The sequence below is a fragment of the Anguilla anguilla genome, chromosome 2 (genome assembly GCF_013347855.1).
Source record: "Anguilla anguilla isolate fAngAng1 chromosome 2, fAngAng1.pri, whole genome shotgun sequence".
In the NCBI taxonomy this organism is placed as follows: Eukaryota; Metazoa; Chordata; class Actinopteri; order Anguilliformes; family Anguillidae; genus Anguilla; species Anguilla anguilla.
Window position 1 is genome coordinate 19,076,884 of NC_049202.1, and position 11,718 is coordinate 19,088,601.

Sequence of the window (11,718 nt, forward strand, 5' to 3'; positions counted from 1 at the left end):
GAATTCAGGTTCCTTCAATAATAGCAAGTCATCCAGGTCCCAAGGCAGCAAAGCGTCCCCGGACCACCACTACATTTGACTGTCGGGAATGACGTTCTTACTCTGAAATGCTGAATTTGCTTTACGGCAGACATAACGGGACCTGTGCTGTCCACAAAGTTCTGCTTTCGACTCATCTGTCAAAACATCATCCCAGAAGGCTTGGGGATCATCCGGGCGCTTTTTTGCAAATGTGACATGAGCTTTGATGTTTCTCTTGGTTAGCAGTGGTTTCCACCTTGCTACTCTGTCAGGAACTGCATTTTTGCCCAGTCTCTTTCTTGTGGAGTCATGAACACCGACTTTAGCTGAAACTAGAGAAGCCTACAGTTCTTTCGATATTCTCCTGGGATCTTTTGTGCTTTTGTTGCTGCACCCTTGGAGAAATTTTGCAGGCCGGCCACTCCAAGGAAGATTCACCACTGTTCCAAGTGAGCTCCATTTGGAGATAATGGCTCTCACTGTGGTTCGGTGGAGTCCCAGAGCCTTAGAAATGGTTTGTTACCCTTTCCAGACTAATATATTTCAAATTACTTTTTTTAAACCCTTCTGTATTTCCTTTGTCTAATATTACATTTTGTCTATAGTACAATTCAGTCACACCATTCAGTGTGACAAATATGCAATAATAAATCAGGAAATCAGGAAGGGGCAAATACTTTTTTTCATGGTACTGTACCAACAGGTACAGCTCCCTAACAGACCTTCTCTTTACATCACAAAATTGTGTACTGTTTTCTTATATCTGTGGATTACCTGAGTTTATGGGAAAATATACTTTGTTCTCAATGCCCAGATTCAAGGACTATTTACTGCATAAGAATAATCTAATCTGCTCAGATCAGGAAGTTTAATACTCACAAAAATTCTCATAAGTTTTCAGTCAGCCTGTATTGCATGCTGTGCTCAAACTAGTGCAATGCAGACAAGAGTTAAAGAGAGGCTTTCTTCTTTATTCTTAATCGATTTTACTTAATTGAATTTTCTTTTAATTTGCATTCTGTACCATAATGAGAAAAGAAAACACTACAATAGGAGACAAAATTAAGAGAAACCTTTGGGATTACTTGGCCATTCATTATTCAGATAATTGCCATCCTTAATCAAACAATCTCACATTGTGCTTCTCTTTCTTCACATAACACTACAGAATGCAAATTAAAAACCACAATCTGTATAATATAATCAATTTACCACATTCGTACTTTTTTCAGAAGCAATTCAGGGGGAAAAAATGCAGCCACGAGTACATCAGCAATGCTCAGCCAAAGCCAAATTTGAACCTTCAACCTTCTGTGTTATTTAAATTTTTTCTACAACAGAGTGCTGCACCGCACTGCAGATATCTACAATCACACACAAGAACAGCCTCTCATCTATTACTTCCAGCATGGAGACTTCCACCATAGCAATGTGTCTCTGCGTTAGTGCTGCGCATTTCAGAGGTTGCACTGAGGCTCATTAAGACGAATGGAAAAGAGAGAAAAGTGAAACAGTGAAAAGAAATCAGCAGAACTTCATTTTGAAACAGAATGGCCGACACGCAGGAGTTCACCACGGCCAAATGCTGCCGTCTCCCAGGTCTTGCACATGAAGTCCAAAGCCTGATTAATATCACTATCAAACTCAGAAAATGGCGGTAAACTAAAAAAAAAAGGCGGTAAAAAGTGTCAGCAGTATTAAAGGGAAACAGTCCTATGCTTAGAAACATACATTGGTTAGTTAATATGAGGTAGGAAGGGGACTACGTATGAACTCCCTTTGTCTGAGGGAGGAGTTTGTTTGCAGCCAGTTGGTTTAGTTCTGGACCCCAAAAAAGACCTCCATCCCTGGGAATATTACCTCTTTGACGTGTGCGTCGTCAAAGTACATCCACTTGCGGATCTTGGTTTGGAAGAAGAAGGTAGAGTAATGCTTGCCGTAGTAACACACCATGCCCACAAGGTAGAGCTCTGACTGCTTGGCCCTGTCATCCGTCACCCGGAAGAAAAGCTGTGGGCGACAAGGAGAGGGCCAATCAGGTTTCACCACAGTATGGAGCGGCCCAATCGGGGTTAATCATAGCATGAGGTGGGCCAATCAGGTTCCAGCATGCTTGCATAGGCTCTGTTCACAGCTCCCCATCAGACTGCTACTAGTGGTAATTGATATCCACATGCTAATTTGCACAACCTATATTGTTTCCTTAAAAGTCACCCTACAGTCAACCTCGTTTACTGAAGGAAATCCATTACTGCTTCTGCATGTCAAAACAGGCACTTACAGAGATGAGAAAAAGTATATTTCTACTTGTAAGCAAGCACATGTAAGGTGTCTTGGTGATGGCCATCACTATAGTTTTAAGGAAAGCTAACAACTAGCAACAATCCTGAATCATACAATTTGGGTCAGCTCTGTTTTTTTCTGTACAGTTAGCAGAGCACAGGGGTACTCGCACAATGAGTACTAGCTTCTGTGATATTCACAATCCATGATGAAACCCTGAATCTTTTCAAATTTGCCGTGGATACGGACATCTGCCACATGAAGAAATATGAATAAATAAGGACGTGAATAACTTGCTTTCTCCCTCTCCTCTCCTTCTTCGGACAAGATCATCCTCTCAACCTCACTTTTCCACTTTCAATCATTCCCTCTCTTCCTCACTCTCCGTCTCAAAGTAAAATAACCACTTGCAAGCAAACTGGACTGACTCAGCGTTTCTTAATGGCACGCTGTCACTTCGGTAATAAGCGGAAGGGTTGGTTCGCGGTCTACACTAGGAGGCTGACGGTTATGGCTGTCTCTTACATCGCCCAGACGGAGGCAGGTGCCCAGGCTGTGGATGACATCTTCAGCCAGGTCAGAGTTCTCCGAGTCCCACACCAGGCCTATGGTGATGATCTCTGGGGAGTTCATCAGCACCCGCCGAATACGCAACATCTCCCCACAGTTACTCTGTGTGAGAGAGTGAGAGAGAGAGAGAGAGAGGGAGAGAGAGACAGAGAGAGAGAGAACGATGACAGTTATTTCACCAGAAGAGGATTACCTCCCTGTGAGAGAGGGTTGAGGAGACACAGATAGGGCTGGGGGTTTGTGGGTGTGTGCGACAGAGAGACACACAGGACAAGCAAACGTAAGAGAGAGCGTAAGTTGACTGCGGGGCAGAAGGACTGAGAAACAGAAGGTTATCTCACTGCCATGGACAGAAGGACAAGAACAGGGAAAGGAGGTTCATCTCCGCGCGTAACACAATCCATCAATCCGGCACGGACACTCAGTACACACGTTACCACGAATGTCAACACCAGACAAATGCGCTTTCTTTTTGCAGTTGTTTTTTCTCTCTCCTGAGTGCATTCCCATGTAGCCGTCCCCAGACATGTCCCCGCCCCCCCGGATGCTGGCCCCGCCCCCCCTCCCCGGAAGGTGTCCTACAGCACGGCAGCCGGTCCCTGGGGGCCCCTCGGCGCTGGCAGGTACACGCTGTACCGGCTCCGCGGTGGGAGAGCGTCAGTCTCGCGGAGCTCCGCCGCGGCAGGCCAGCAGGCGGTCAGTTCCCGCCCGTAATGGCGCCGGTGTTACATAACCGAGCTGACCGCTCCTCTCCTCCGCACTGCCGGGCGGGTGGCCCGCACGAGGCCCGGGCTGCTCAGATCTCGCACACATTGGTCCGTTTCAAACCAGAGCCAAGGCGAAGTCCCACACGCCCGCCACCCCGCCACCACCCTCGAAAGCAGGGCTTAGGGAGCTTCTAGAACTTTTTTTTTTTGAGTCAGCTCTTGGCCCACGACAACTTGGCAGAGCGAAGGGAGAGGGAGGGAGAGAGAGAGAAGGAAGGAGGGAGGGAGAGATGGACGGAGGGAGGGAGAGAGAGAAGGAAGGAGGGAGGGAGGGAGGGAGGGAGAGATGGATGGAGGGAGAGAGAGAGAAAAGGAAGGAGGGACGGGTGCTAACAGTTCGAGAACGCTCGCTGTGCCTGCCATATCAGCAACATTTGTCACAGGAAAACATTTCCTCCCTCGTGGGAAACAGGGGGAGAGGGCAGGCTGGCACGGGCCGGCACAGGCTGGTACGGGCTGGCATCGGCCTTTGACAGGAAGGGATTATGTGCAGAGAGGGCCAGGCTCTGGCACCGTGGCCTTCATCTCAGGGGACAAACAGATCCACCGTGAGCCATCCCAGAATGAGATGCAAAAACACGGAGCGCAAGCCAGCCGAAATCAGAGCCCGGAGAACCAGCCTGAACACAAACACTTTGAAGAAAACAGCCTGAACACAAACACTTTGAAGAAAACAGTCTGAACACAAACGTTTTGAAGAAAACAGTCTGAACACAAACGCTTTGAAGAAATCAGCCTGAACACAAACGCTTTGAATAAAACAGCCTGAACACAAACGCTTTGAAGAAATCAGCCTGAACACAAACACTTTGAAGAAAACAGCCTGAACACAAAAGCTTTAACTAAACAGCCTGAACACAAACGTTTTGAAGAAAACAGCCTGAACACAAACGCTTTGAAGAAATCAGCCTGAACACAAACACTTTGAAGAAAACAGCCTGAACACAAAAGCTTTAACTAAACAGCCTGAACACAAACGTTTTGAAGAAAACAGCCTGAACACAAACCAGCCTGAACAAAAAACGCTTTGAAGAAAACAGCCTGAACACAACAGCTTTAAACTGTCTGAACACCTTCACAAAAAAAAAAAAATCAGATGGGAAACTTGTTGTTTTCACGTGTGAAAATCATAATTTCAAATCAATGGTTTCACGTGTGCTTAGCTTTTCTCACATGAATGAATTTTCATATAGAAATAGGTCATAGAAATAGGTCACACTGAGTCATTAGCATCTTCACATTTTCACCTGTCACTGACTTTTTAAAATGTCAACTGCAATTTTCACATCTGAAAACAAAACACGTGACTTGAAATAGCACAGGTTACCTTTATCCACTCCCATCTTATCAGTAGGATTATTTAGATTATTCACATGTGTACTCTTCACATGCTGGGTGTTCTCATGTGGTTTTTTAACATATTTTTTTTTTATTAAGGCCACAGCAGCTTTTAAAAAAAACAGCCTGAATACAGCAGCTTTAAACTGAATAGCCTGAGCACAGAAGCTTTAAACTGAACAGCCTGACCACAGAAGCTTTAAACTGAATAGCCTGAGCACAGAAGCTTTAAACAGAACAGCCTGACCACAGAAGCTTTAAACGGAACAGTCTGAACACAGCAGCTTTAAACTACACAGCGTGAACACAGCAGCAAGAAACTAAACAGCCTGAACACAGCAGCAAGAAACTAAACAGGCTGAACACAGCAGTAAGAAACTAAACAGGCTGAACACAGCAGCAAGAAACTAAACAGGCTGAACACAGTGGCTGTAAATAAAACAAAATTAACACGATGACTTTCAAGTGCAATTTATTGACAAGCGTTAAGATTTATGGTATTTAACCAAAAAGAAATTCAACAAATATTTCTATCTTTTCAATTTTTCTCTCCAATTATGCACCTCCATGTCTACCTTTTAAGATATCTCTGCATCACTCACAGCCACACTCACCTGTGAGCGAGTGACTGCTGTACATCTACAGTGCACACAGTACTACAGGAGAGAGCCAGCTCTGACTGAGCGAGAGGTACGCCCCTCGCTGATGACCTCACTGTGGCCACTTCACATGCTGCTGACAGGAACTAATGCAGCAGTGTGCCAAGTAACTCAAAGAAAGAATACTGTTTTTGAGAGACTGGATTTTTAAGAAGAAAAATGTTCCTGTCTGAAGAAATGAGAAATCCAAACACCCGTCCACAATACTTCTGCAGTCAAATCCTCTCAAGTTCCAATCTGCATGGCCACCAATAATGAACCAAAGCTTTGTGATTCTGTGCAGCCTCTTTGTGGGAGCCAAGAAAAGCCCCAGGCTTTACGGAGTCAGCTAGCGGAGAGAGCCTTTGATTGGCCACTTGGCCCAGCCTGTTGAACAGCTTGGCCCGGCCTTCTCACAGCTCCACACTCATCACCAGAACCAAGCGCTTTATACACATCCAAAGCAATTAACTTTCCACATACGGTCACACACACACGCACACATGCATGCACACATGGACGCGCACACACACACACACACACACACACACACACACACACACACACACACACACACACAACCTGTCCAGAGACAAATACACAAACTTACATGTACAAACACATACAAAACTCAGAAGACAGTGATTCAGGTATAGAAAGAACTCAAGAAACAGAAACTCAGAAGTTAAACTGACTGGGTACTGATTTAGCAAGTCATGGGACAGTGACATAGGAAGGAAAGCTTACAGGTGTCACAGGAAGTGAAACTCACGGGGCAGTGACACAGGAAGTGAAAGTTGTGGGACTGAAACAAGAAGTCAAATTAATGAGATAATGACTCAAAGAGAAACCAGATTCTATAAACAGAAAAAGTTACACGGGCCTGTACACTGAAAGCTCTATGAGCTGCCTCTCTAACTTTTCTGTAAAAATGGAACATCCAGTAGTTATGAATCAGAGTGCAGAAGGAACATATAGAAGCTGAGTATCTGGTGAATCTATAGGATATGTAGTGAAACTGATGGGAGATTGATATGGGAAGCAAAACTCAGAAGGCAGTGATACAGGAAGTGAAACTTACAGGACATTGACACAGGAAGTGAAACTTGGGGCACATTGATACAGGAAGTGAAACTCATGGGACATCGATACAGGAAGTGAAACTTACAGGACACTGACACAGGAAGTGAAACTCAAGGGACATTGATACAGGAAGTGAAACTAACAGGACACTGACACAGGAAGTGAAACTCATGGGACATTGATACAGGAAGTGAAACTTACAGGACATTGATACAGGAAGTGAAACTCATGGGGCATTGATACAGGAAGTGAAACTCAGGGGACATTGATACAGGAAGGGAAACTCATGGGGCATTGATACAGGAAGTGAAACTCATGGGGCATTGATACAGGAAGTGAAACTCACGGGACACGGATACAGGAAGTGAAACTCACGGGGCATTTATGCAGGAAGGGAAACTCACGGGACAATTGCGCAGGTCGCCCATGGTGCTGGCGGTGCGGAGCAGCTCCCCGAACATGTCCGGCGTGGGCTTCTCCCGGCACTCCAGCATGCGGACGGCTTGGTTACTGCAGCAGAGGGGCGAATGGGGCAGACGTGTCCTCAAGCGCCGGTGTCAACGTCACCCTCATTGCACCCCGCGCGCGGGCGGCACGTTCACTTTCAGACCGCCCCCGACTGACGCTCATTGCTTTATTTACCTGTCGCATCATTTTAACCACGCCTCTAAATCAAGCACAACACTCCATCCCACCCAACAGGCAATATGATGAGCAGCTGGTTGGCACACTGGCTTTAAAGTTTATTAAACGCATTTAAAGTGGTTTATTAATATAACCTTTTTACATTACTTTGAATTGGTCCATCATTTGTTTTTGACTGTAAAGTACAGTATAGTCCATGTTCACGGTTCATTGCTAAACTGAGTTTTGTTTGGAGGTCTAGGTTCTGACACCACTGTTATGGAATGAGGATTAATGAACAAAAACTCATTAAATTTGTATGTTCAAACTGCAACAATTCTTAACGACATTATAGGCCTATATGAACATAGCCGTTCCTGGTAAGAACTATATGAAGCCACTTCTTTGTGATTCAGTATTTGGTTCATTGCAAGAAGAAGCATCTCTGTCTTTGGCTCCGCGACACTTTTCTTTGATGAATATGATAATAACCTGAAGAAGTCAGATTGGCTGTCGTAAAGTTACAGTATGCATGCGCGCGCATATGTCTCTGTGTGTGTGTGTGTGTGTGTGTGTGTGTGTTCGTGTGTTCGTGTGTTTTGTCCGCGTGCGGGTGGCGCGCGGCGCATGGGGGAGGTTCAGCTCGTCTGCGTATTCGCCCGCGGGGGCCCGCTGGAGCCCTCGTTTCGCGCGGGGACGCGAACGCGGGACACACTGAAGACGCGCTCCTTTCACGCGTTATTAATGCAAATCATTTCACTCGCGCTCTTTTTTCCTTCCCCCCGCGCGAACGTTCGTACCAGACGTCTCGGGTGCCCGTCTCCCGGCAGCCGGCTTAACTGGCAGATAACGCCGGCCCCCTCGGGGGGGGGGGGGGGTAACATGGGAGGGGCCGAGACGACCGCTCCGAGACGGCGTTTAATTACGACGGGGACGATCGCGCCCGGTCCGACGTGCGCGTCGACGTCCCGCGCCCCCCGATGAAGGCTCCCATTAGCTGGTTTCCAGGCGACCTACATACCCAACCCGCTGGGTTACGCTGCCCAGCCGCTCATCTGACAGTCACTTACGTCCTGCTCTGCAGCGAGACCCTCCCTTTCTCTTTCGCTAAAATGCCTTTAATTGCCTATTTTTTCTAAATGTGAAATATACCCCACAGCACAGTCCATTTCCCCCACAGTCCGTGAATATTTTTATCTGCGGAACAACGTTTACTGTTTTACTCAGGAAATGCATTGAGACCTCATTAGACCTGTCACCAGATAGAAAGATAGATGGATAGATAGACAGATAGAGCAATATCACTTATAATTTCTCAAATCCACTTGTTTCGCTGATGCAACGAACAGTACAACAAAACACAACACAACACAATTACTAATTCAACAGACAATACATTACACGGTATATGAAAAACACCCCATCTGGACTTACACCAGAACTCATAAAAGTCTTAAGATACTTTAATGTCTGTTATAAACTAGACTTGAACTTCAGGCAAGGAGGATTAATCCAGGCCACAGTCCAATGCAGCGACGAAGGGGTTAATATAAATCCTTTGCGGATCTCTACTGACCTCCACACTCCTCTCCTCCAACCCTGGTTCCCATTCCCACCAACACTGAGGGATCGTTCCTATCAACATCGCCCCCACTTACCAGAGGGAGGTGGTGGAGATGTAGTGGACCATCTGTATGAAGGGTAGAGGGTCTGACGTGGCCCCACAGCTGTTACACACACACTGAGAAGGAAACACACACACACATAAATACACAAACACACACACAAACAAACACATACACACGCACACCATTAATAAATGACCGTGTCTTGTTGTCCATTGATTTGTGCTTTTTGTGGCCCTATTTGGAAGGGCGAATCATAATTTGTAACGTTTGAAAGATTCTTCGTCAGTTTTGGAGGGCACGGGCCAGCATGTGTCCCCTGAGGCGCGGGCCGCCCGCCGACGGGGGAAGACCGCGAGCGCCGCGCTCAGCTGGAGGACCTACCCTTGCGGCGAGGTGGGGGAAACCCTGCGGGCTGAACCTGAGACTCGACTGCGGCCGATGACATCATCCCCGAGGATCCCTATAGGCAGACTCCGCCGTGACCACATTAAGTCAGCATCGGACTTCAGGGGCACAGGTGTTTCGCAGGACACCAGTGAATGGAGGCCCGTGACTGTTTCTGGGAGGACTCCTTTGTAGACAGCTAACGCTGAGCCCCAGGGTCACCTCTCCTATCTCCCAGAGCAGCTCCAGATAAATCGCACCTGTGTAAATTCGGCCTATGTTTGCCCTCACCTTCACCGTCTCACAAAACAGTGATGATGGTACACCTCACCTTGACTCAGAAGTGCACTAAGCAAGGGCTCCCTAAAAGCAGGGGTGAGCTTCTGCATTGGAAAGGAAAGCTACATTCCAAAAGAGGACGGATGGAAATTACTCACACCGCACGACAAATGAGGCTTACATCATTTTTAAAATTAAAATAAAATTTTTTAGAAGAATTAAATGAAATAAAAGTGAATCAATTTCAGAAGTGCCCTTTCTTTTTCGGAAAACTGTGTATTGTACTGTCGCAGTGTTTGTGTTATTAATAAATTGTAAAGAACCAAAAATAATCATTTTTTAATTTGCGTTTTCTGGTGCGCGCAGTACGTGCGGAGGGAAACTGTGCTGCGGGTGAGGGGGGGGGTGGAGGGGGTCGGACGCTGTGTTCAGTGCACAGACTAATGCGATGAGTCACCTAGAGCTGCAGGAAAGTGCGTGCGGTGTGTCCCTCCTCCTGGGGAGGGGGCGGGAGCGGGGGCGGGGGCGCAGGCTCCACCCACCTGCTCGAAGAGCGTCATGGCGAACTTCTGGTGCGGGATGCAGTGCTTGGCGGTGCAGATGTCCTCCTGCGTCTCATCCGAGATGTGGAAGTGGATCCGCATCAGCAGGTTCTCCTGCAGTACAGAGGGCTGCGTTATTCCTGCAGGGCACTGCGTGTGTGTGTGTGTGTGTGTGAGTGTGTGAATGTCTGTGTGTGTGTGTGTGTGTGTGGGGGGGAGTGTGTGTGTGTGTGTGTGTGTGTGTGTGTGTGTGTGTGTGTGTGTGGGGGAGTGTGTGTGTGTGTGTGTGTGAGTGTGTGAATGTCTGTGTGTGTGTGTGTGTGTGTGTGTGTGTGTGTGAATGTCTGTGTGTGTGTGTGTGTGTGTGAACGTCTGTGTGTGCGTGTTTGTGCCTGTGTGTGACTGTGTTTGTGACCGTGTTTGTGTGTGTGTGTGTGTGTGCAAGTGTGTATGCGTGTGAGTGTATTTGTGTGTGACTGTGTGTGTGTACGTGCGTGTATTTTTTTGTCGCTGCATTTGTGACTGTGTGTATGCGTGTGTGTGTGTTCGTGAGTGTGTGTGTGAGAGTGTGAGTGTGTGAGAGCTTGCAGCCCGCATTTTTCATTCATTTTTCACTGTCAGCACTCTCTTCACATTAATCTAATCAGGAGAGGAAAAAAACACATATATATTTCATAAGGGGCCTTCGATTCACTCAGAGAACAAATTTAAAATCAATCGATCACACTACTAGGACCTGACACTCCAATATATCGCCTATAACGGAAAGTTGGGAAGAAGAGCAGAGAGACCAAAGCATAAGGCCCTCAGCACCACTATACCTTCCCCTTTCCATCCCTCTTTCATTTTACAGCTGCCATCTGCTTAGAGCTGTCCTTTGCCATAGCAAAACAATGCCTCAAATAATATACAGCTAATATGTCCATGCGCATTATGCTTGACATAATGAAACTGACTTCATGCAATCATCACAAATCTGAATATGAATTGATCCAATAAAAACGATCTGCAACTATTGATCCAATAAATTCATAATCATGACCCCACTACAATGAGGTAAGCTGCCAGAGTGTATAAAAATAGTTGCCAAAAATTGATCTGAGAAAAAAAGGAAAAAAATTAATTGCAGTACTTCTGCTTCTTCTGTTTTTGATTGACACGTGAACATGTTGAAAAAAAAAAACTGAAAGCTGTGATTTACTATAAGATACAGGGATAATTTAATATGTAGTTTCTCATTATTTCAGTTTCAGTGAATGGTTTTGATTGGCTCAGACAGTTGAAGGATGTTGTGATGAAGGATATGTTACATACAGAATTTGTGACGACCTGTGGGCATTATAATAAAGCATTTGCAAGATGTGATTTAAAGTAAGAAAATACACTTTAATGTACCCACAAACTAGCTTGTGCAGTGATGTTATGCCTCCAGAGGTTGGACATATATTACTTGATTTTTAAATAAATCCATGTTTAATCCTATTTTCAGTTAGAACTATTTTGGCACAAATTTCTGAATATTTGCAAAAACCTGGTTGCATCTTGGGTCCACCAAGTCTAC

At 46.0% G+C, this 11,718-nt stretch overlaps 1 protein-coding gene across 8 annotated transcripts in view; it reads right to left on the reverse strand.

Annotated features, from left to right (window-relative positions):
- Nucleotides 1–11,718, reverse strand: part of LOC118221694 (inactive ubiquitin carboxyl-terminal hydrolase 54-like) — a 93,033-nt gene that overhangs the window by 20,818 nt on the left and 60,497 nt on the right. For 5 of the 8 annotated variants that reach the window (XM_035406993.1, XM_035406989.1, XM_035406988.1 and 2 more), the window contains 5 exons: nucleotides 10,158–10,271; nucleotides 8,983–9,065; nucleotides 7,105–7,216; nucleotides 2,830–2,976; nucleotides 1,882–2,031 (listed from right to left, as the gene is read on the reverse strand). In XM_035406993.1, the coding sequence (XP_035262884.1) occupies nucleotides 1,882–2,031; nucleotides 2,830–2,976; nucleotides 7,105–7,216; nucleotides 8,983–9,065; nucleotides 10,158–10,271 (606 nt within the window). The remainder of the gene's footprint in view (nucleotides 1–1,881; nucleotides 2,032–2,829; nucleotides 2,977–7,104; nucleotides 7,217–8,982; nucleotides 9,066–10,157; nucleotides 10,272–11,718) is intronic. The other 3 variants (XM_035406995.1, XM_035406992.1, XM_035406991.1) reach the window with 2 other exon arrangements.